The sequence below is a fragment of the Trichosurus vulpecula genome, chromosome 8 (assembly GCF_011100635.1).
Source record: "Trichosurus vulpecula isolate mTriVul1 chromosome 8, mTriVul1.pri, whole genome shotgun sequence".
NCBI classification, from domain to species: domain Eukaryota; kingdom Metazoa; phylum Chordata; class Mammalia; order Diprotodontia; family Phalangeridae; genus Trichosurus; species Trichosurus vulpecula.
The window spans coordinates 185582608-185609285 of record NC_050580.1 but is presented as its reverse complement, the minus strand read 5'-3'; the positions used below and the strand labels follow the sequence as shown (position 1 = coordinate 185609285).

Genomic DNA, 26678 nt, shown 5'->3' with positions numbered 1-26678 from the left:
TTTGACTCATGTCTCTGCCTTGTCTCCCTCATCTAGTCATTTGCTAAGTTCAGTTGATGTTTTACCTAGAATAGGTCTCAAATTATTCTTCCTTTTCTATTCCTACTGCCATCACTTAGTTAAAATCCTCATTACCTCTTGCCTATACTATTTTGAAGGGCTTTTCCCACATCTAACACTTTCTCACTCAAGCCTCTGATACATACCACTGCCAGAGTAATGTTATCACTTTTGTAAACAAAAACAGTTATTTTTGTAAGCACTGGGCCTCCTACTGTCTACAGAATATATTCCAAATACTAAAGTTTTTCAAGGTTCTCCTCTATCTAATCATGAACTTTCCAGACATATCATCTGCTCTTTCCTTTTGTTCACACTGTTTCTTTTGAATGAAATGACATTCCTTTTTCCCCATGCTGAACTTTGACTGTTGAAATCCTCTCTACCTTTTAAGACCCAAATCAAATGCTGTGTCTTTCATTAGATTTTTTCCTGATCTCCTCAGCCATAAGTGATATCTTCCTTTTGTGTACTTCATACCTTCCCCAAAGAACTTAATGCTTTTTATGTTGTTTGTGTATCTCATGAACCATACTATGCTTCTTCATGTCTAGGACCATATCTTGTTTATTAGTTTGTGTTCCCTGCAAATCTCTTGGACATAGTAAGTACCTAATAAGAGTTTTTTGAATTAATTAATTGGCGTTCCTGAAAAATATAAGGCATTTTGGTAAACCGTGAATTGGATCTGTTTGGCTGAAGTTAAGGTTTTACATTGAAAATAGTAGGAGACTAAATTGGAAGAACATGTGAGATTAAGGTTTTACAGGACACCGAATGCCAGAGTAAGGAATTTAGATTTTATCTGATTAATAGTGAAGAACCATTGAAAGTTTTTGAGAAGTAGAATAACAAAATAAAAGCAGGCAGACCTAAAAGAAGCTGGCGTAGCCTTCCTAATTTGCCAGCTTTAATCACAATTTTTAAGAGCATTCGGGACAGAGCCACAGATTTTTAACTTGGACTATTAATATTAATATCTCTGTTCTCTGAAAAAAAATTGTGGTTGTCAGTTTCTTGGTGTTTGGGCCGAGGGAGGATGACAAAATTGTGTGACAGTTAAGACCAGGAATATGTTGCAATAGAAGAAGCCTATCACCATTTCCCTTCCCAGTGCTTTTTCTTGTCACTAATGTGCCTATAAGTTTAAAAAATATTAATGATTATAGGCATGGATTTTCCAATACTGTAATTCACCAAATATCTTGCCAAGGCAGATCCTTCAACTCAGCCAGATTTCTTTGATACTCCTATGTACCTTGGCTCTCCAGGGAAATAGGAGCCTGCCGGTTAGATTAGACAGAGTCTTTTCTAATCATAAAACAAGGAATCTGATTTTAATTTTAGAAGTACAGTCACAGAGGGGAGCACTCTCCTAGATTTTTTTCCAGAAAAAAATACTATATCTGTGAGTATACCATTGTGTAGTAGATACAGAGCTGTCATTGGAGCCAAGAGGAAATTGGTTTAAGTCTAGCTTCTGAAGAAAGTAAGCTATTGTGCCTTTCCGTATACAGATTTGTGGTTGGTGGTCATTTGAATTAGCCAGGCCACCTGAATTCCTGAGAGCACATTTAATTTTTGCAGAGTTCCAAAAATATCTTTATAAACTCTTAATGTGCAATCATTTTCTAAAATCAGATAAGTAAAATATCTTCTATTTAGGGGAATGGACATATAAGGAACTTTATGTTGGACTGCTATATGTTTAATGTTCAATTTTTGTTATTGCTAAGTAATTAAATTTCATCCTATTGTTAAAAAAGAACATTGAACTAGATGGCATCTAAGGCCCCTTCCAGCTCCAATTCTGTGAGCCTCTGATCCTAAAATTTTGTGTATTATTGAAGATAGATATAAAAAAGTATGTGATGCTAATTAAGGGAATGTTAAATCAGATTTTATAAAAAAAAAAGTCTAGCCTCTGACAAATATGGCTTTGTGACCCTGGGTAACTTACTTAACCTTTCAGTGTCCTAGGATATTCCCTAAAATAACAAATTTTAGAGAATATGGCAGCTTGAATTGGTAAAGAGAATTTCCTTACCTGGAAATTCCATATACCAATGGAATCATAGGTGCAGTCCCTATTCCTATTCCCTGTGGATATTTTTCAAAGGTCTGTCCTGGATTCTCTTCTCTGTATATGCCCTTTCTTGGTGTTCTCATCAGCTGCAATAGGCTCAATTATTATCTCTTTGTAGGTCTATATATCCCATGATAGCACCTCTCCTGAGCTTTGATGATTTCACATCACCAGCTATCTCTTGGACATTTTGAATTGGAAAATCTGTTCATATCTCAAACTCACCATGCCCCCAAAAGAAGTTATTAGCTTTCCCTCAAAACCCATCCCTCTTCTATACTTCCCTATTTTCTTCAAAACTAACACCATTCTTCCAGTCTCCCACATTTGAAACCTTGGAGTCATCCTTGATTCCTTAATCTCCCTCATGTTCTCTATCCAGACAGTCGTCAAGTAACATTGATTCTAACTTCACAGCATGTCTTGTCTCTATTTCCTTGTTTCCACCCACGAGCCTCCACCTTCTTTTAGGCACTCTTAATCTTGCTCTTAATCTGTATTGGAATAAATCCTGTCTGATTTCTCTGTCTCAAGTTTCTTTCTTTTACAGTCTATCCTCCATACATTTGCCAAACTGATATTCCTAAAGCACCTGAGCATGCCATTCCCCTCCTCGTTAAGCTCCAAATTCCTCTATTTGGTATTTAAAGCCCTTCACAATCTGGTCTATATCCTACATTTCACAACACTACTTTTCACAAACACTTCTTTTTGGCCAAGCGGACCTTTAGCTGTTTTGCTGTCCTGACACTCAATGTTTCATCTGCTATCTCTATGCCCTTTCAGTGGCTGTCCCCCATTCCTAGAATATGCTCCTTCTTTACCTTCACCTCTTAGATATCATGTACACCTTTAAATCTCAGCTCAATCACCATCACCTACAAGAACCTTTTCCCAGTTCTCTCAAGTCATAGTTCATCCTCCACTTACTTCATATTTACCTTGTATCTGCTTCGTGTCTACTTTATGTCTACTTATATGTAGACGTTATATTTCCTAGTATGTATACATAATGATTTTTCTTGATGGCAGAGAAGGCTATGTTTCTGTCTTTGTATCCCTAGTGCTAAGCATAGTGCCTAGCACATTGTTTATTGATTGATTGATATTATATATTTCAGAAACTCTGACCTTTGAGAAACAGTGATAGAAAGAGCATTGAAACTGGAGTCAAAAGATTTGGCTTAAAGTTCTGCCTCTACCACTTATTGGCTTTGGGAAGATAACCTCACCTATCTGAGCCTCAGTTTCCTCACTTATAAAATGAGAGGGTTCGGCTAGATGTTGTCTAAAAGCTATCTATTCCAAGTCTTAATTCTGCTGCCCTTGAGTATGACCAAAAACATTTCAGATATTCAAAGGTTTTTGATAAACTGCTCTAGTAAGTCGTATAGAAGCAAATAGAGAAAAGGACCCAAATAAAAAGGTCTTTATATTTCTAAAGATTATAGCTGCTTCAAGGAATAGCTATGGGTGTCAGAATGCAAATTTTTAAACTTTTCTTTCAGTCTCTGGCACTGATTCCTATGTGACGTATGACTGGTAGTTTGCCTTCTCTTTGTTTCCTTATTTTTGTTTATATGGTGCTTGTTGGTACCAACCTTCCAAGGTGATTACATCCATTTCTAATACTGAGTCTTATTAATTCTTTTCACTTGTCCCATTCATGATATTACCTCTGAAGAGTAATACTCTGATGAGAGAAAATTCAGGCCTCTCTGCTATCTTGAAATAAAATATTAGGGCTCTTATCCCTGATCTTATCTCTTATCCCAATAGATACTCAGCAGATCAAGCCACATGGCTGGATTCCTGGCAGTAAGATGATTGTTATTCCAATTCTGTAACCATTTTCATTTTTTAATTATCTAAGGAGAAGAGGGAGGGCAATATTTATACACTTTTGTTTTGTTCTGAAAGAGCTGGTGTCCACAATAATGAGAAAAATATTCTTTCTCATCATAATGCTAGACTTCCCTATTAAACACTGCCATGCAGTTTGCAAACCCTTCTTCTCACATTTAATAATGTAATCATCTGAAAAATGAAAAATAAAATATATTTTCACTAGAGATATTAATTGCCACCCCAGTACCACTACACAGAGAAGAGAACCACAACCCAAAATAGATATTTATGAGGGCAGTTTCAGTCTAATCTGGTCTCTGTGTTCTGACCTTCACACAAGATTAGAAATAAAATGTCAGTTATTAGTTCAAGGGAAAAACAGATCAGCCATCAGTGAGACATCTTAATTGAAGACAGAGGAATTATGGGAAGATGGTAGGTATCCTATTAGGAGGCAGAGGAGCCCAGATCTCCCATAAACACCCACATACAGCTCTAAAAATGGACCAGAATGAACAAAAAGAAAGAATCAGTTATAAAGTCCTTCTAGTCCATTAGTGCACAAAAAGACTGCCAGAATCCTGAAAAAGCATGAAGGGGTGACAAGATAGAGTAAGGTAGGAGGCACAGAGGAGAGAGGGTAAATGCAGCATTATATAATAAGTCCAGTGTGGGGTGATCCAGGGACCCCATAGATGGCAGAATACAAGGACAGACCAGTTCCTAGGTTAGGATAAAATAGGCCCTGAGCAACACTCAACACAAGGTAACCCAGAGGCCCCATCTATGGCATGAGATAGGGCCAGACTAGCATCCAGGAAGCCTGTATCAGACTGAGGATCCAGGCAGCTGTGGCTGAACTACAGCACAAGAAAAGGCCAGGAACAGATTTCAAAAAAAATAAAACCTGGAAAGACTTGCATGAACTGATGATGAATGAAGTGAGCAGAACTAGAACACTGTTCATGGTAACAACAACATTATGCGATGATGAACTATGATCATCAACACAAGGCAATTCCAAAAGACTCGTGATAGAAACTATTATCCACATCCAGAGGAAGAACTGTGGATGACATTGAAACATACTATTTTTACTTTTTTTTTGTTGTTTTTTTTGTGATTTTTCCCTTTTGTTCTGTTTCTTCTTCCACAACATGACTAATATGGAAGTATGTTTAACACGATTGCACATGTATAACCTATATCATATTGCTTGCTGTCTTGGGGAGGAGGGAAGGGAAGTAGGGAAGGAGAAAAATGTGGAACTCAAAAGCTTTTTAAAAATGAATGTTGAAAACTATCTTTACACATAATTGGAAAAAAATACTATTTACTAAAAAAAAGGAATAAAAAAGGAAGGAAAAGAAAAGGTCAGACAATTCCTTCAGAAGGTATAGTCAAGTCTTAACTATGGAACTCAGGATCAAACAGGATCTCCTAACACCATTCAGGAGTACTGGAATAATTTTTGACCCAAACACAAACTTAAGATCCAGAAATTAAGGCTGAAAATTGAATAAACAGAAGAAAACATCAAATTTCCAAGTCAAAAGCATTTCTTAAGTACGTCCTGTATGCTAGACACTGTACTAAGTGCTGGGGATGCAAAGAAAGACTAGTCCCTAGTCTCAAAGAGGTCATAGTCAAATTGAGGAAAGGGACAACATGCCAACAACTATGTATGAACAAGATACATTCAGGAACAATTGGAGATAGTCTTAGAAGGAACAAGACAGTGACGAAATATCTTAGACAAGGATAATCCTAAGGTATAAATCCACAAAAAAATCTAAGACTCTGAGAAAAGAATGTCCTGGCCACAAATATTGTAAGAGTACTTAGAAGAAACCAAGAGACATGCAAAATTGAATAGCTAAGTAGGAAACAGATAGCGGTAAACTTTGCTCAAGAATTGAACTCCCTGAATGCTAGAATGGGCCAAACAGACACTAATGAATCCATGAGACCATAAGAAATATTAAAACAAAACCAAAGATTGAAGAAAAAGAAAAAAATTCAAAGTATGTATTATCAAAAAAGTTGACCTGGAACACAAATCAGAGAGAGACAAACTAAGACTCATCAGACTACCTGATAATCATGACAAAAAAAAGGCATGGATACCATAATTCAAGAAAACATTTTTTAAAATTGCCAAGGTATATTAGAACCAGATGACAAAGTGAAAACAGAAAGATACTCTGGTCACTTCATGAAAGAAATCCCAAAATGAAAATTCCTGGGAAAATCATAGCCAATGAATTTCAAGGTCAGAAAAAACTTACATAGCAGGCAAAATAGAATTTAAGTACCAAGGAACCATACTCAGAATCACACAACAATTGGCAGTTGGAATTTTATAGGAGAGGAAGGCTTGGGGAAATGATATTCCAAAAGGCAAAAGAGAAATTCTTTTTTTTCTTTTTTTTAATTTAATTTATTTAATTAATTTAGTTTTCAGCATTGATTTTCACAAGAGTTTGAACCACGAATTTTCTCCCCATTTCACCCTCCTGCCCACTCCAAGATGGTGTATATTCTGATTGCCCCGTTCCCCTGTCAGCCCTCCCTTCTGTCACCCCACTCCCCTCTCATCCCCCCTTCCCTTCTTCTCTTATAGGGCAAGATAAATTTCTATGCCCCATTGCCTGTGCATCTTATTTCCTAGTTGCATGCAAAAACCTTTTTTTGTCTGTTTTTGAATGTCTGTTTTTAAAACTTTGAGTTCCAAATTCTCTCCCCTCCCCAAAAAGGCAAGCAATTCAACATAGGCCACATGTGTATCATTATGCAAAACACTTCCACAATACTCATGTTGTGAAAGACTACCTATGTTTTACTCCTTCCTAACCTATCCCCCTTTATTGAATTTTCTTCCTTGACCCTGTCCCTTTTGAAAAGTGTTTTTGATTATCTCCTTCTCCCATCTGCCCTCCCTTCTATTGTCCCCCCTTTTTTATCTTCTTCCTCCTTCTTTCCTATGGGGCAAGATACCCAATTGAGTGTGTATGGTTTTCCCTCCTCAGGTCAGATCCGATGAGAGCAAGATTTACTCATTCCTCCTCACCTGCCCCCTCTTCCCTTCCTACAGAACCGCCTTTTCTTGCCACTTTTATGCAAGATAATTTACCCCATTCCATTTCTCCCTCTCTCAATATACTCCTCTCCCATTCCCTAATTTTATTTTATTTTTTTAGATATCATCCCTTCATATTCAACTCACCCTGTGCCCTCTGTGTGTGTGTGTGTGTGTGTGTGTGCGTGTGTGTGTGTGTGTGTGTATATATATATATACACCTACATATATACATACATACACACATATGTGTGTATATATATATACATACATATGTATGCATATTCCTTTTAGCTACTCTAATACTGAAGTCTCATGAATTATACAAATCATCTTTCCATGTAGGAATGTAGACAAAACAGTTCCACTTTAGTAAGTCCCTTATGATTTCTATTTCTTTTTCTTTTTCTATTTCTTTTTCTTTCTATTTCTATTTCTTTTCATGCTTCTCTTGATTCTTCTGTTTGAAAGTCACATTTTCTGTTTAGCTCTGGTCTTTTCACTGAGAAAGCTTGAAAGTCCTCTATTTTATTGAAAGTCAATATTTTGCCTTGGAGCATGATACTCAGTTTTGCTGGGTAGGTAATTCTTGGTTTTAATCCTAGTTCCATTGACCTCCGGAATATTGTATTCCAAGCCCTTTGATCCCTTAATGTGGAAGCTGCCAGATCCTGTGTTATCCTGATTGGGTTTCCACAATACTCAAATTGTTTCTTTCTGGCTGCTTGCAGTATTTTCTCCTTGACCTGGGAGCTCTGGAATTTGCTGACAATATTCCTAGGAGTTTTCTTTTTGGGATCTTTTTGAGGAGGTGATCTGTGGATTCTTTCAATTTCTATTTTGCCCTGTGGCTCTAGAATATCAGGGCAGTTCTCCTTGATAATTTCTTGAAAGATGATATCTAGGCTCTTTTTTTGATCATGGCTTTCAGGTAGTCCAATAATTTTTAAATTATCTCTCCTGGATCTATTCTCCAGGTCAGTGGTTTTTCCAATGAGATATTTCACATTGTCTTCCACTTTTTCATTCCTTTGGTTCTGTTTTATGATATCTTGATTTCTCATAAAGTCACAAGCTTCCACTTGCTCCAATCTCATTTTTAAGGTAGTATTTTCTTCAGTGGTCTTTTGGACCTCCTTTTCCATTTGTCTAATTCTGCCTTTCAAGGCATTCTTCTCCTCATTGGCTTTTTGGAGCTCTTTTGCCATTTGAGTTAGTCTATTTTTTAAGGTGTTGTTTTCCTCAATATTTTTTCCGTATTTTTTTGGGTCTCCTTTAGCAAGTCATTGACTTGTTTTTCATGGTTTTCTCACATCATTCTCATTTCTCTTCCCAATTTTTCCTCTACTTCTCTAACTTGCTTTTCCAACTCCTTTTTGAGCTCTTCCATGGCCTGAGACCAGTTCATATTTTTCTTGGAGGCTTTTGATGTAGGCTCTCTGACTTTGTTGACTTCTTCAGGCTGTATATTTTGGTCTTCTTTGTCACCAAAGAAAGACTCCAAACCTGAGACTGAATCTGAGTGTGTTTTCGCTGCCTGGCTATGTTCCCAGCCAACTTACTTGACCCTTGAGTTTTTTGTCAGGGTATGACTGCTTGTAGAGTGAAGAGTACTTTGTTCCAAGCTTGAGGGGATGCACTGTTGTTTTCAGAGCTATTTCTATACAGCCAGCTCTTCCACACCAGCACTCCTCCTTCCCCAAGAACCGCCAGCCAGGACCTGACACAAATCTTAAGCAGGCTCTGCACTCCTGCTCTGATCCACCACTTAATTCCTCCCACCAGGTGGATCTGGAGCCAAGAAGCAATTGCAGCTGTAGTTCTGTAGCTGCACCTCCCCCGCTGTCCTCGGAGGCATTGGCCAAACTGCAAACTCCTTCCACTCTGTCCCCCGCAGCTTTTCCCACTAACCTTCTCTGTTGTCTTTGGTGTTTGTGGGTTGAGCAGTCTGGTAACTGCCACAGCTCACTGATTCAGGGTGCTAGGGCCTGTTCCACCCAGCTCCTGGTCTGGTTGGTCCTGCTACCCCCCACACTGGGCTCTGCTCTGCTCCGCTCCCAGCTCCGTGCATGATAGACCTCATTCAGCGACCATCCAGGCTGTCCTGGGCTGGAGCCCTGCTTCCCTCTGCTATTTTGTGGGTTTTGCAGTCTAGAATTTGTTCAGAGCCATTTTTATAGGTTTTTGGAGGGACCTGGCAGGGAGCTTACACAAGTCCCTGCTTTCCAGCCTCCATCTTGGCTCTGCCCCCAAAAGAGAAATTCTTAAAACTGAGAATAGCCTATCTGGCAGATGTGAGTATATAATCTTACAGAGGGAAAAAAAAATGAGTCTTTAATGAAATAGATGATTTCCAAGAATTCTTGATGGAAGGGTCGGAACTAAATAAATATTTGAAATGGACATGCAGGGATCAAATATTCATGTTTGATCAGTGGGAATGGACTGTGTGAAGGTAAATTGTTGTGATTTGTTTTAGTACTTAGTATTTTATTTTTCCCCAATTACATTTTTTCCCGCTTAAGTATTTTATTTTTTCCAATTACATATAAAGATAGCTTTCAACATTCACTTTTATAAGATTTTGAGTTCCCAATTTTTTTCTGTGCTGCTCCATTTCTTCCCCTTCCCCTCCCCAAGACAGCAAGCAATCTAATATAAGCTATACATGTACAATCATATTAAACATATTTCCACATTAGTCATGTTGTGAAAGAAGAATCAGAACAAAAGGGAAAAACCTTAAGAAGGAGGAAAAAAGAGAAAATAATATGCTTCAATCTGCATTCAGATGCTGTAGTTCTTTCTCTGGGTGTGATTAGTATTGTCCATCATGAGTCTTTTGGAATTGTCTTAGACCATTGTATTGCTGAGAAGATCTAAGTCTATCAAAGTTGATCATTGCACAATGTTGCTCTTATTGTGTACACTATTCTGCTGACTTCATTCTGCATTAGTTCATGTAAGTCTTTCCAGGATTTCTTGAAGTCCACCTACTCATTATTTCTTACAGCACAACACTATTCCATTACATTCATATACCACAACTTGTTCAGCTGTGCTCCAGTTGAAGGGCATCACCTCAATTTCCAATTCTTGGCCACGACAAAAAAGATTCTATAAATATTTTTTGTACCTGTGGGTCCTTTTCCATTTTTTAATGACTGCTTCAGGATACAAAACAGTCACCTTTTCTGGAAAGCATTGATTTTATGTTGCCAGATATTGTGAATGAGAGGAGGAACTCTCAGATATTGCTGTATCCTCTTATCATTTGTTAACCTAAGTAAGAGAATAATCTGAGTCCAGACACTGAACTTAGAATCTTTCTCCCGTGATTTTCCAGACACAAAACTTTGGGCTCAATAAATCAATTAATCTATCAACAACTATATATTAGGTGTACCCTATATGACAGATACTATACCTTATATGAACAGCGCCTCATACAAAGGGTTAGAGCATGGGCAACTAAGGGGAATTTTGGCTGGATTCATGAAGGAGATAGCTCTGAGGTTGAACCTGGGAGGATTTTGAGAGATAGAAATGAGAAGAGTGTGTCTCAGAGCCTCAGGAAAAGTATGTGCAAATGTCCAGAGTAGGGGAATGGAATGTGAAGTTGAGGACAAACTCAGTAGTCAGTCCATTTTGGCTAAGCAGTTGACTCATGGAGGGAAATAAGTTAGGAAGCAGAATAGCAAAGGTAACTTGGAAAGAGTGGTAGAAGTTCAATAGATGGACTCAACCTTTCTGGAGGTTTTTTCCCCCTGAACCTAGCAATTGCAGACCTCTACCAAAAACTGTTTACATTGGAATCATGGAACAGGGGATCAAGTTAAACATTCCTGAAAATGGAACTATTCTTATGAAGATTGTAATATTCTTTTGTAATGGAAGGAAATCAATTATAAAGTCAAACACCACTAATTCCCCAATTACATTTTAAAACAATTTTAACATTTGTTTTTAAAACTTTGAGTTCCAAATAACTTCCATTCCTTCCTTCTCACCTCCTTCATTGAGAAGGCAAGCAATTTGATATAGGTTTTATATATGTAGTCACGCAAAACATATTTCCATATAGTCATGTTATGAAAGAAAACATAGGCCAAAAAAAAGAAAGAAAGAAAAAGAAAGTAAAAAAAATGTATGCTTCAGTCTGTATTCAGACACCAATAGTTCTTTGGGGATAGATAACACTCTTCATCTTAAGTCCTTCAGAGTTGTCTTGGATCATTGTATTGCTGAGAATAGGTAAGTCATTCATAGCTGATCATCTTACAAAATTGCTTTTACTTTGTACTAAGTACATTTCACTTCGCATCAGCTTGTGTAAGTCTTTCCAGGTTTTTCTGAGAGCATCCTGCTCATTATTTCTTATAACACAATAGCATTTTTATCACAATCACATAGCACAATATGTTCAGCCATTTTCCAGTTGATGGCCATCCCACCAATTTCCAGTTTCCTGCCACCAGGAAAGAGCCGGTATAAGTATTTTTGTACATGTAGATGGCTTTTTATTTTTTATTTCTTTTTGGATACAGATCTAGGAGTGCCATTGCTAGATCAAAAGGTATGCCTGGCTTTACAGTCCTTTGGGCATTGCTCCAAATTGCTGTAAACAATGGTTGAATCAGTCCACAAATCCACTAGCAGTGCATTAATGTCTCATTTTTCCCACATCCCCTCCAATCTTTGTCATATGAGGTAGTAACTCCGAATTGTTCCAATTTGTATTCCTCCAGTCAATAGTGATTTTTAGAGCATCTTCACATATGGCTATAGATAACTTTGATTATTTCATCTGAAAACTGTTCATGTCTCTTGATTATTCATCAATTGGGGAATGGCTCCTATTTTTATAAATTTGACCCAGTTCTCTATATATTTGAGAAATGAGGGCTTTGTTAGAGAAATTTGCTTCAAAAATTTTTTTTCACATCTGTATATTTCCCTCTGTTCTGTTCCCCCACCCCATTTATTCTATTCCATCCTCCCTTTCCCCTTGTCCTTCCTCAAAAGTGTTTTGCATCTGACTGCCACCACCCCCAATATGCCCTTCCTTCCATCATTTCCCCACCCTTTTTCTTATCCCCTTCTCCTCCTGCTTTCCTGTAGGGTGAGATAGATTTCTATACTCAGTTGAGGGTGTATGTTCCTCCTTCTTGGAGCCATTTCTGATGAGAGTAAGGTTCATGCACCTCCCCCTTGTACCTTCCCCATCTTCCCCTCTACTTTAAAAGATTTTTCTCGCCTCTTTTATGTGAGATAATTTACCATATTCTACCACTTTTTCCATTTCTCCTAGTACATTCCTCTTTCCACCCCCTTATTTATTTCTTAGATATCATCCCTTCATGTTCAACTCACACCTCTGTCCTCTGTCGATATATACTCCTAACTGCCCTAATTATGAGAAAGTTTTTATGAGTTACCAGTGTCATCCTCACATGTAGGAATGTAAACAGTTTAACCTTATGTTGCAACAATCCAGCTAGCAGCTGTTGTGGGGGTGAAAAACCAACACAAGCCCGACAACAAGAACACTACCAGCACACTGCAAAAGCCCAGATTCTTTTGATCTGCTTTACTAAGGAAAGCAACATTAAGGAGTTAACAAGTTTACTTTAATCCAGAATACAAATACCATTCATTTACTTCAGGGGAAAAAGCCAGCACCCTGAACTTCAGAGCAAATTAAAAACAAATTACAGACATCGACAGACAGAACTTGTCTGATTCAAATTCCAATACATGGTTACCAGAGTTTAACAAAGTCCCAGCATCTGGGTTTACGAGCTGGAGGGCTCTTAGCTACAGCTCCAGAGTCTCGGCATCAGCGCACCACCAAGAGTGAGAGCCCTGAGCAAATAGCTGTCTTTTCTTCTTATCCCATTTCAGACGTCATCAAACGTCATCTGAATGAGCAGAACTTAGGCTTCTATGATTGGCTCTTGAGTTAGCACCTCCCCTTAGTACCCTGGGAGCTTCACACCCACATAGGCTTAGCACCTAATAGGGGTTTGGGCCTGGGGCTTAGCACCTAGTAAGATTTAATGAAATACACTGAATTAATCAAAGGAAACAAAAGTCAAACTCTTCAAGGGCACTTGGTTGAACTGAGTGCTAAGAGCCCATTTTGCTTACCAACACACCTTATTAAGTGACTTATGATTTCCCTTTTGTGTTTACTTTTTTATGCTTCTCTTGAGTCTTGTATTTGAAAGTCAGATGTTCCATTTAGCTCTGGTCTTTTCACCAAGAATACTTGAAAGTCCTCTATCTCATCGAATATCCATGTTTTCCCCTGCAGGACTATACACAGTTTTGCCTGTTAGATGATTTGTGGTTGTAATCCTAGCTCCTTTGCCCTCCAGAATATCATATTCCAAGCCTTCCCATTTTTTAATGTGAAAGTTGCGAAGTCTTGTGTTATTTTGACTGTGGCTCTACCATATTTGAATTATTCTTTCTGGCTGCTTGCAATACTTTCTCCTTAAACTGAGGGCTCTGGAATTTGGCTACAGTATTCCTGGGAGTTTTCATTTTGAGATCTCTTTCAGGATGTGATCAGTAGATTCTTTCAATTTCTATTTTTCCCTCTGTTTCTAGAATATCAGGGCAGTTTTCCTTGATAATTTCTCAAAAGATGATGTCTAGGCTCTTTTCTTTTGATCATAGCTTTCAGGAAGTCCAATAATTTTTAAATTATCTCTCCTGGATCTATTTTCCAGGTCAGTGGCTTTTCCAGTGAGATATTTCACATTGTCTTCTATTTTTTCATTCTTTTGGTTTTGTTTTATTGTTTATGATTTCTCATAAAGTCATTAGCTTCCATTTACTCCATTCTAATTTTTAAGGACTTATTTTCTTCAAAGAGCTTTTGTACCTCCTTTTCCATTTGGCCAATTCTACTTTTTAAAGTTTTTTTTTCCCTCAGTGAATTTTTGTGCTTCTTTCTCCATTTGGCTAATTCTGCTTTTCAAGGCATTCCTCTCTGCATTGGATTTCTGCACCTCTTTTACCATTCAGCCTATTCTCTTTTTTAAGGTGTTATTTTCTTCAGTGTTATTTTGTGCTTTACCAAGCTGTTGACTCTTTTTTCATGGTTTTTTTTTTTTGCATTACTCTCATTTACCATCCAATTTTTTCTTTTACTTCTCTTGCTTGATTTTCTAAATCCTTTTTGAGTTCTTCCATGGCCTAAGACCAATTCATATTTTTCCTTGAGGCTTTGGATGTTGGAATTTTGACTTTGCTGTCTTCTGAGTGTATATCTTGATCTTTCTTGTCACCACAGTAACTTTCTCTGGTTAGAATTTTTCTGTTGTTTTCTTATTTTTCCAATCTATTTATTGATTTTTAACTCTTTATTAAAGTGGGGCTCTATTTCCAGGGTGGAGCATACACTGCCCCAGCTTCAGGGGTTTTGTGCAAGTGTTTTCAGAGATATCTCTAGGTACCTGCAAATTTTCAGTTTTTCCAAGGTAGTATGATCTAAGGAGAGATGTGTTTACTACTTTCCTGGCCTGTGCTGTAGTCTGTGAATGACTGTAAGTGCTCTTTTCTGCCCTGGAGTTGTGATCAGGGTCCACACTCCACTATGGCTGCAAGCTCTGATGTTCTTGTGCTCGTCCTAGGGATTGCCACTCAGGATTGCAACTAATATCTGAGTATGGGCAAAGCAACAGAGTCCTGCCTCCACTGCCAGCAAAGATTCCCCTGTAATCTCCTTCTGATCAGTTGTTTGACTTGCCATCTGTGGGCTGAGAGCTCTAGAAGCAGACACTGCTGCTGCTGCTGATTCAGTGGTTCCCAAAGCCTGCCCCTGGTTTGCTGGGGCCAGGTCTGTGCTGGTGCATCATGTGCTGGACTGTGTTCCATTCTCTTCCTGGTGCAACAGACCTTTCCTGCCAACCTTCTAAGTTGTCTTTGGCTGGAAAGTTATTTCACCCCATCTTTTTGTGGCTTCTGTAGCCCCAGGGATTGTTTTATGGCCTTATTTAAGGATGTTTGGAGGAGTTTTGGGGAGAGCTCAGGCAAGTAATTGCTTTTTCTCCACCATCTTGGCACTGCCTTGTGAAGGTAATTTCTTTACAGGAAAATGGGGGATAAGAAAAAAGTGTCTTCTCAGAAGCCTACTACATATAAGGGTCAGGGAGAAAGTTAAATATGATAAGTAGAAAGCATAGAGTTGGGTTTATTTATTTATTTTTTTGATGATCTAGGTCAGGGCTGTCTGCAGTGCGATTTATATGACCCACCTACAAGCATAGAAATTTATATAAATGCTTTAGTAAACAAAGCCAAGGTACCTCAGAGCTCTCACTAAAATGGCAAATCAAAATATATTGTCTATTGTTTCAATAAAAACCTAAGGTTGGACAACTCTGATCTAGGTAAAGAAGGAAGGGTCAGGGAATATACTGGGGGGAAAGGAAGTAGTTTCAATCTCATGTAATAGGGGTCCTTGAGAAGAAAAGTACACAAACATGGAGGAAGAGTTGGAAAAATGAGTATCCCATGAACCACACTTTTATCTTATGCAGACAAAGGAGAGTTGAATATAATAAACATAGTCATCATTACTAGCATTTACTTCTAGAGCACTTAAATATATTATCTCATATTTATTTACAACAACCCTAGAGGCAATTGTTACTACTATTTTGCATATGAAGTAAAGGGTTAGGAGAGGTTAAGTGACTTGTCCATTGTCACATAAGAAAGGGGAAAGAGAATAAGCATTTATATAGCACTATGTGCCAGGGACAATGCTAAGCATTTTAAAAATGTTATCTCATTTCATCTTCATAACAAACCTCTAGGGTAGGTGCTGTTTACACTTGAGGAAACTGAGGCAAACAAGTTAAGTGTCTTGCCCAGGATCATACAGTAACACAAATAGTAAATGTCTAATGCTGGATTTGAATTCAGGTCTTCCCAGATTCTAGGTTCAGTGCACTATCCAGTGCACTGCCTGCTGCCCTCCATGGTGTAGATATGCATTAAACCTAATGAAAGAATAGGCAAGGCTACCTACAGGTAAGAGAGGAGTTTAAGAGACAGACATTAGAAGTGATGGGAGTAGTCATAAAGAAAATAAACTCCATAGTCTGGAGTTGGGGGGTACAAAACTGTAGGTCAGAAGAGCAAGAAGGAGAGATTAAAAGAAAAGAAAGAGTAATGACCTGTGATCAGGACAGGGCAATGAAATGGAAACAGATTGTATGATGTCTGGATTACAAGTGTTAGACTCCTTTTTCTATATCTTTTTTTGCAAAGAATAAAGAGAGGAAAAGAGAAGAAAATGTAAAAGGACAGAGAAGAGGAAGAGTGAAATACCATGAATATGAATGGGCAGAATTCTCCCATAAAAAGGAAGAGGATAGCAGAACAAATCAGAAGTCAGAATCCAACACTATGTTGTTACAAGGATCAGATTTGTATCATAAAATCACATCAAGCTTTGTATATGCTTATATTATGCTTATATACCACATAGATGACAAGTTGACATCAATAGAAATTTGCACCAAACAGAATACCATCTAATTACTTAAAGGAAAAGTTAATCAAATGGTAAGGAGAAATAGGCCAAAACCTTAATTGTGGAAGACCATAATGTATCCCTTTCAGATGTAGACAAATAAAAATATATATAAATGGAGAAATTTAGGCTCTGAGTAGAACTTTAGAAAAATGAGAGATGGTATATCTCTAGTATTTACTAAATAGAAAGAGAAGGGAATTTACATTTTTCTAAGCACTGAATGGCACCTATACAAAAGAGGCTATATATTAGAGCTCCAAACCTCATAAAAATGCAAAACAGAAAATAAAAAAGCAGAAGAATTGAATAAATCCTTTACTGGCCATAATGAAATAAAATTATATTTAATAAAGATTGTTTAAAAATAATTACGCAGATATTGAATCACTTAAAAATTGGTAGGTCAAAGAACAAATCAAGAAACATAGAAAGTCTAATTACAGAAATGACAACGATATGACACTGTATCCATACTTGTAAGGTACAGATAGCAGCTAAAGCAGTCCTCAGGGGAAAATTTATATCTCTAAACACTTTCACCAACGAAAAAAGAGAAAGAACAAATCAATGAATTAGATGTTAATTTTTTTTAAAAAATTAAGTCAGAAATCACTGACTAAAATCCAACATAGAATAATAAATTAATAAAATAGAAAGAAAAACTTTTAAAAAACAGAAGCAAATTGACAAATGCAACTAGCAACAGTTTTTAAAAACCTAATTAAAATACATAACTCGCTGGTCTGATTTAAAAAGAGAGAGGAAAATCAAATTATTCATACCCAAAATGAAAAAGGAAAACTCACAAGTGAAAAGGCAAAAAGAAAATGATAGGAAATTATTTTTCCTAGTTACATGACAAAAAATTAATTGAAATAAAGAGATGAATATTTACAAAATATTTAAATAACAAAAGAAAAAGCAGATTATTTATAGAAGTTCCTTCTTTTAAGTAGAAAAGAACTGGAAACTAAAGAATTCCCATTTCTTAAAGAATGGATAAATAAATTATGGTATATGAATATAATGGAATATTTTTTTCACCATAAAAACTGAAGGAGATAAACAGGGAAAACTTGTATGTCCTGATGCAAAGTGAGGGGAGTAGAACCAGGAGAATAATTAGGCAGCATCATTAAAGAGAAAAACAACTTTGAAATACTTTAAGAACTCGGATCAATGCAATGATCAATTTCAATTCTAGAGAACTAATTATGAAATATACCACCATAAAGAAAGGTGATACACCCAAGATGTAGAATAAGACATCATTTTTCAAACACAGGCATTGTGGGAATTCATTTTGCTTGACTACGCATACTTGTCACAAGACTTTTGTTTTCCTTTCTTTTCCCCAGTGGAGGTTGGGGTATGGCCAAGATGAGGCGGGATTGGGATAGGGTAGTAAAAAGAAAAGAGAGAAAAGAGGGCCCTTGAGGCACCTTTTTTTTTCTGTGTACAGAACAAATAGAAGGCCAGAAAGACAACTGAACAGCTTTGAAAACTACAGGTGAGACTTATATGCTTAAAAGGAAAAGCAAGCTATATATAAAGGAGATCTGTAGTTTCAGGGACGGTCTTCATTTTTTGTAATTCTGCTATGCATGTGGTAATGCCCCTTTTATTTTTTGTTAATCAAATTCAGAAAAAAAAATTAAAAATTCAAGGAAAATCAATTCAGATTATTAAAGGAAGCCAACTTACTGCCCTTCTCTTCATTGAACAGTGCCTCTTAATGAGAGCATACTTTGTGTTTCTAATATTGTTTTGATTGTTAAGGGAAATCAATGTATCGTTGTATCATTCAACCTGCCAGGGTTATGCCCTGCAGTATGGAAGTAGAACTTTCTTAGAAACCCATCCTGTGAGTTTAAAGAACATTGACTCCCTTTGAGTAGGTTTTGATAAATTGTAGAGTTTGATCAGGTTGCTATGGATTTCCTTGCTGTGATTCTAATGAATTTTACAAATGACAGCTCTTCAATATGCATGAACAAGGAGCTCTAGGTACATTTTTACATAATGAAACAGACATATGAGTGGAGTTGGTGGAGCTATGAATTAGCCATTCCTGAGAAGAGCTTAGAACCATGTCCCCAAAGTTACTAAACTGTCCATACCCTTTGACTCAGCAATATCACTGTTGGCTTATATCTTCTCCTCAAAGAAATCAAAGAAAGAAAATGACCCACATATAATAAAATAGCTCTTTTTAGTGGTGGCAAAGAACTGGAGAATGGAGGGGTGGGGCGGTGCTGATCAGCTGGGTAAATACTGAACAAATTATTGTATATGAATGCATTGGAATGCCATTGTGCATTAAATGATGAAATGGATGCATTCAGAGAAACTTGGGAAGACTTATACGAACTAATGCAAAATAAAGTGAGCAAAAACAGAAGTAAATTTCTACAACATCAGCATTGTTTAAAATGAACACTTCTGAAAGACTTGAGAATTCTGATCAACATAATAACCAGTCACAAATCTGGAGAAGCTATAATGAAGTCTGCTACCCACTTTCTGAAAGAAAAATGATCAACACAGAATGCAGAATGGTACAGTTTTTAACATGGACAGTGTAGGAATCTGTTTTGCTTGACTGGATCTATTTGTTACAAAGATTTTGTTTTTCTTCTTTTTTTTGTATGCAATGGGGGAGGGGGAGGTAAGAGAAGCAAAATAGATGCTTGTTAATTGAAAAAATAAAATTTAATTTTAAAAATGTATACAGCCTAGCAATTGGATGTATTCATCCATCATTCCCTTTTAGATTGGCATCAGAATCTACTATCCCTGCTGTTGGTTTTGGTAAAGTTGCAAAGCTCATTCTCCTTAAGCCCCAGGCTAAACAGAAGCCCAAATCAAAAAAATCTCAGAATTGGAAGGAACCTGAAATACATCTAGTCCAACAGGAATTGTCTCTACAACATCCCTGATAAAAGGTCATCCAGTCTCTGCCTAAAGGTCTTCCAAGGCAATTCATCCCACTTTCAACAGTTCTTATTCTCTGGAAGCTTTTCCTTATAGCAAGGTAAAATCTACCTACCTGTAATTTTTATATATTGCTCCTAGTTTTACAAAATATTTCTAATTCCACTTGGATAATTTGAACCTCTTCAAATAATTTTCGATTCAGTTTAATTGAACAAATATTTATTAAATATTTACTGTGTACCAGGCAATGTGCTAGGTATTGAGGATATAATGGCAAAAATGAATGTAGTACCTGCTCTCAAAGAATTTACACTTTACTTGAAGACACTTATTGTGTTCCCTAAATCTTCTTTTGGCCAGGCTAAGAATTTCTAATACTTTCCTTCAACTACCTCTCCTATTGCATGATTTCTAGTCACCTCAAAATCTTGGGTGGTCTTCTCAGTACATGTTCCAGCTTGTTAATGTCATTCTTGAAAAATGGTATACAGAACTGAATAAAGGTAAGAGTTTCAGAAGACTCCTACCACCATCATTCTGGACAATTGTTTTTCTTAACGAAACCTGGGGCGGGGGGGAACCGCTCATACTTTTGACTCATATTGAACTTGTAACCAACTAAAAACCCCAGGTCTTTTTCACATAAATTATTATCTAGCCACATCTTATAACATACATTCAATTTTTAGCCCAAACGTAAGATTTTACAATTATCCTGTTAAATATCATTTTATAAATGTGGCCCATCATTATAACCTGTCAAGATCCTTTCTGATTCCACTTTTGTCATCCATTGTAATAGCTAACTTCACCAACTTCATGCTATCTAAAAATCTGATAATTATTATCTCTGCCTTTATTCAATTATTGATAAAACTATTTAATGGATCTCAGGACAGCTACCTAGAGTATTCTGTAGAGACTTTTCTCCATACTGACTGTCCATTAAAAAGTCTCTGAGTTGGAAGGAATCTCAGGAACCATCTAGACCAACCCTTAAATAAATAGGATTCTTCTCTGTAATATTTCCAGTACCTTGGATGTTTTCTAATAAATATTAGGATAAATTTTAATAATAGTAATAGAATAATAATGGAATAACAATAGTCTTAGAATAAATTTTCTAATAAGTTTTGGAATTTTGCCAGGAAATAAAGCATCTTCATTTGGTAATAGTTTGGAGACTTAATATATTCTTCCTGATTATCTAAATGGTCATCCTTCCCATCCAGATTTCAGATTCTGGATGATGCTGAAATCTAGGGAAAGTAGACCAGCAAAGAGTTGTATGCCTTAGTATAACACCAGAAATCATTTTTCTTCCCACTCTATACTCACAGGTATAGTTAGAATAACCTAAATGCCCCAAATGCTCTTTTTTTTATAGAGTTGCCTCACTTTTATGGTAGATACATACCTGAAAAGTTGGGTATAAATGACATTTTTGTAAGTCAAATGGGAAATGTCACAAAATAAGTGGGCTTGGTTCTAACACTAGTTCTGCTGTTGACTAGCCGTATTATAATAGACCAGTTACTTAACTATATTTTACTTAGATGGATAGTAATGGTGTATGAACTTTAGCAGTTAGTCCTATCCCTTTATTTTATGGGTGAATGAAGGAACTTGGAGAAGTTAGACATCTTTGGCTCACTGGCCTATTTACTATTCCTCACACTGGCCACTTAATCTTCCATTTCTGTGCTGGGCACTGTGCAAAAATAGAAAAAAAGAAATATAATCTGTGACTTCAAGGAACTTCAATTTGCTGGGGTGATTGTTGGGGGTACAATATTTACAGATAATTTGAGGAGAGACAAAGTGCTTATAAGTCGGTGCATTCCAGACATGGGAAAGTCTGCCAGTGGCAGAGAAGTGAGAAATGGAATGCTGAATAAGCAAGTGTGGCTGCAATCTAGATTATAAGATGGAATAATGTGAGTTAAAAATCTAAAAAGGTAAGCTGGAGCCAGAGTATAAAGGGCTTTAAATACAAACTGATTTGGCATCATTTAATTGTAGAAGCTAGAGACAACAGGAAGCCACTGAAGATTTTTACAGCTCTTTATTGGATAGATTAAAGTTGGGGGGGTGGGGGGAGACAGCATGGAAGCTGGGAGGCCCATGAAGAGGATATTATAATTATCTGAAGGCCTACATTTGGTTAGTAGCTCTAGGAGTAAAGAAAAAGGAGATAGTTGTGAGAATTGTTGTGGAGATAGAGTTGATAAGATTTATCAAGCAGTTACTAGGCATGATCCAGCTTCAGGCCAAGAAAAGAGCTGAAGTGACATCTCAAGAACCCTTCTAACTCTTAGTCTACCATTATTCTCTAAATGCTATCACATTTTTTGATATTTCCCCATAGGTTGAGCCCAACACCAAAGTGTTTCCAGCCGTTTTCCTGCAACCCACAAGCAGGTCTTTGGTTCAGTTTGAACTTGGCAAACTAAAGGTATTTATTTATGTCTTCTTTCCTGGGAATTAAAAGTGAGATAACAGGAAGGAAAATTGGTCTTATAATGAGAAGCCAGATGTTGTTGCCTTAGGGACTCAGAGATCTAAATAATGATGTTGGCCACCAGCACCACCCACTTTATTCTCCCTTTTGATTTCAGTGGCCCTTATAAAGCAGTTATGAAACTGTTCATATGGCTTTTTCCTCCCATTGTCCTATAGGGTGTTCTGAGGGTTAATTATAACTCTTATAACCCCTTTTTGAAGGTCTTTAATAAATTAAAGTTGGGAAACTTCTCAGAGATCCTTTCGGTGTGATGCAATTTCCCATTTAGTTTATAAAAATCGTATTGGCTACCACTGGACTGGGCTCATTGTCCAACAATTAAGAAGTTCCCCAATGCACACGTGTTCTCTTTTCTTATTTTTCTCTCACTTGCTCCAGAATGCAATGCCTCTCTCAGCAGCAATATTTAAGAGTGAAGAGAAGAATCTTGTTCCCCAGTGTCCCCCTCGACTAGATGTCCAGACCATACAGCCTGTACTCTGGAGCCGTATGCCTAACAGCTTCCTGAAGGTAGAAATGGAAAGGGTGAGCGAACGCCATGGCTGGATGGTACAGTGCCTGGAGCCACTTCAAATGATGGCCCTCCACATCCCTGAGGAGAACAGGTATTGCGTAAAAGAGAAGAGGGGTAGGCCTAGGAAGCTAAAGTGGGGAAACTCTAGAATGCTTTCATATCTCTTCCTCTAGGTTTCATACCTGGATGTGGTCAGCATTGGGACAGGACAGGCCAGAAGACCCCAGGACTGAATCTGATTAAGTAGGAGCAAGCTACAGATAATATGAGAGCTAGTCAGGCATTCTCTTCATTTGTAAAATATAGGGGTTAAACTTAATGGCTTCTAAGGTCCTTTCCAGTTCTAGATCTGTGATCCTATGAATTGAAGCCAGAGGGCTGATTAATTTTACAAGGTAAAAGGAAATGTTGAAGATTCAGACATACTGGAATTCTACAGGTTGTATATAGATAGGAAACCCCTAGCAAATGCCTATTCTGAGTTCAGGTAGGCAAGCAGAGACCAAAGTCTGCCAAGTTCAACAGAAAGCAAAGAGGAACAATTAGATGTTGGCCAACATCAGGAACAATACTAGCAAATAGGGTGGTGACCTTTGATCAAAGACTGCTCCATAATCTGGTTTTATGCTCCCTCTAGTGCATGGTAGGTTGGGGCTCATAGGTATATTCATAGACTCGAAGAGACAGAGCCCTGAAAGTGTCAGTAGATCCTGAGCTGTTAGAGCAGAAGTAGAGTGCTAAGTCTTCCCAAGTAGTTCATATACCAGAAAAGATAAAGGGCCAGAATTAGTCTAATTTTTAAAATGTAATGAGCAGCTCAGGGTCATGTAACCTTTATTCTATATTTGAATGTTTCAGAATGTTGTTGTTTTGATAGGGTGGAATCTAACACTTGACCACATGACATAGTAAAAAGAATGTTGAACTTAAAATTAAGAAAAATATATGTTCAAATCCTCACTCAGACTTGCTAATTGTGTTACCTTGGATAAGTCAATCATTCTCTAACTCCAGTTTCCCCAGCTTTTAAAATGAGAGTAATACTTAGGCTGCTTTTTTTAAAAGTTGGTTTTTTTGGTTTTTTTTTTAAGCAAAGTACTTTGACAGTTTTAAAGCACTTTATAAGTGGTAGTTGTTTGTATCAATACATTTGCCAACAGTGTGCTAAAGATGTGAGATGGTAAAGATTGAAAATTGGGGGAGGTGGGGAGAGAATCTCCCTCTTTAAAAGAAAGGAGTGTTTCGAAATTAAATGAATAGGGGAGAACCTTACTTCATCACATAGACTCCCACTCTTAGTTAAGTAAATATATTTTGGAATCAGAGAGGATTGTTTTCTTTTAGACCATGGATTGATTATTTATTATGTTCCCAGGTGTGTGGATATCTTGGAACTCTGTGAACAGGAGGATTTGATGCAGTTCCACTATCACACACTAAAACTTTATAGTGCAGTCTGTGCCTTAGGAAACAACCGGGTGGCCTATGCCCTGTGTAGCCATGTAGAACTGTCTCAGCTCTTCTACACGATTGATAACCAGTACCTCCCTGGTCTTCTGCGCTGTGGCTTCTATGATCTACTCATTAGCATCCACCTAGCACATGCAAAGGAGGGAAAACTGATGATGAAAAATGAGTTCATCATCCCCATCACCAATACCACCCGGAAAATTAGACTGTACCCAGATCAATCTAAGAGGCATGGGCTACCAGGGGTGGGCCTAAGCACATGCCTTAAACCAGGATTCAATTTCTCCACCCCTTGCTTCATTGTAACCAGTGAAGAGCGCCAAAAACTAAGCCCTGAGATTCCTTTGGAGATTCTCAAGACCAAAGCCCTGAGTATGCTGACAGAGGCAGTTCAGTGCAGTGGGGCTCACATCCGTGACCCTGTTGGAGGATCTGTGGAGTTCCAATTTGTACCAGTTTTGAAACTAATTGGGACCTTGCTGGTCATGGGTGTATTTGACAATGATGATGTTCGGCAAATCCTACTCCTCATTGATCCCACTGTGTTTGGGGAACATACAGAAGAAGTACAGGAAAGCATGGAAAAGGAGGTGATACAGGTGGAGGAGAAGGCAGTGGAGGCTGGAGAAAAGGCCAGCAAGAACACCCAAGCTCCTGCTCGAGGTTTGCTTCAGACTCGATTGCCAGAATCTGTAAAGCTTCAGGTAAAGGCTAAGTAACAAAGGAAGGATTGATACTATGGGTATGGAAGGAGGGAGGGAAGGAAGGGGTGAGAGAGAGAGAGAGAGAGAGAGAGAAAGAAAGAAAGAGAGAGAGAGAGAGAGGGAGAGAGAATTAATTAGTTGCCTGAGGCTTTGGCTAGGATTACAGTAGCTAATTACTATGAGGTTGACTTATCCTTTCTCTCTGGATCTCAGTTCTGTCACCACTGTTATAAAGACCCAATGAGAAACCCAGAGAAGTTTTATATCTCTATATTTCCACATCCAAGTATATGTATGTGTGTATGTATACACACGTGTATGTATATATTTGTGCATGTGTACTCTCACACAGCTTCAGAGCACTGCAGCTTAAGTTAAGTTTTTGAAAAATAGAACATTTCTTACAATATGCTGTGTGGATCTCATTTTCAGGAATTCTAGTTTTTTCATATAGCATGTATGTCCCAGATGTGAGCTGATTGTGGTTACTGGTTGTATACCATAGAACACAAGCTGGAGTCTTATGCTCCTTCGGCACTCAGGAGATGTGATTTAAAATGAATAAAGCACATACCACAGAATAAGGGTACCAATGAACAGAAGCAATTAGAAAGGAGAAAGAGAAGAGACCAATGTACTTTTATTCTATAGAACTGGAACATGTTAGGAAGAGAAGCATACATTAAAGGCAGTTTTGCTACTGCTGTTGTGGTAAGCCTAGAACTCAAGTAGAAGTTTTCCCAGGACTCTTGTCCTCTCTATTTGCTGGATTCTCCTTGGTGCCAGTAAGCTCCACAACCAGTTACTCCTCAGTTAATAATCAGACAGCTTTTATTAAGTGCAGCTGCTATGCCAGGCCCTGTCCAAGGCCCTGGAGATTCAAGTTCAAAGACAAAGCAGTCCCTATTTGCAAGGACCTTACATTCTAATGGAAGGAAAAACATGTTCATATATAAAGATATTTGGCGGGGCGCTAGGTGGCACAGTGAGTAGAGCACCAGACCTGGAGTCAGGAGGACCTGAGTTCAAATCCAGCCTCAGACACTTGACACACGAGCTGCATGACCTTGGGCAAATCACTTAACCCCAAATGCCCTGCCTTCCCCCTCCAAAAAAAAAAGGTATTTGGCACAAAATGAAGTACGTAAATAAAAGCAGTAATAATGTGAATAAATACAAATACTTACAAAGTAATTAACTATGAAGTAGTTGGAGAGTCAGGGCACCGGGGTGGGGAAAGGCTTCAGGAAATACCTCGTGTAGAAGACAGTATTTGTGTTATATCTTAATGGAAGAGAGGTAAGGTAAAAGGCAAATGGAAAAAAAAGAATATAATCTAGGAATGTGAGACAGCAAATACAAAGGCACAGAGATGGGAGATGGAGTGTTGTATGTGAGGAAGAGAGAAAAGACTAGTTTGGCTGAATTGAAGAGTGGAGGAGGGAAAGCAATGTCCAGCGAGACTGGAAATATAAGTTGAGAGTAGATTATACAGGATTTTAGAAGTTAAAAAAAAAGCATGATACTTATTTGTATGTATCTTTTTTTCCCAGATGTGTGAGCTTCTCAACTATTTTTGTGACTGTGAATTGCAGCACCGAGTAGAAGCCATTGTTGCATTTGGTGACATTTATGTGTCCCAGCTACAGGCAAACCAGAAATTCCGCTACAATGAACTCATGCAGGCCCTGAATATGTCAGCAGCCCTGACTGCCAAAAAGACCAGGGAGTTCCGATCTCCTCCACAAGAACAGGTAAGGGGTAACATGTAAGAGGCCCTTTGCCCAGGCCCTGCAGTATGAGAAGCAGTGGAAATGAACTGACAGGGTTCTTAATTTAGGGTTAGGAAGACTTTGGCACAGAAAATTCCTTGGAAATTGCAAACTTCATGATCCTGGGA

At 37.8% G+C, this 26678-nt stretch overlaps 1 protein-coding gene across 1 annotated transcript in view; it reads left to right on the top strand.

Annotated features, from left to right (window-relative positions):
• The window catches only part of RYR3 (ryanodine receptor 3), a 633352-nt gene that overhangs the window by 336574 nt on the left and 270100 nt on the right, over positions 1–26678 (top strand). Inside the window, exons 33-36 of the mRNA XM_036736677.1 lie at positions 21935–22021; positions 22469–22695; positions 23980–24778; positions 26332–26532. Coding sequence (XP_036592572.1) covers positions 21935–22021; positions 22469–22695; positions 23980–24778; positions 26332–26532 — 1314 coding nt within the window. The remainder of the gene's footprint in view (positions 1–21934; positions 22022–22468; positions 22696–23979; positions 24779–26331; positions 26533–26678) is intronic.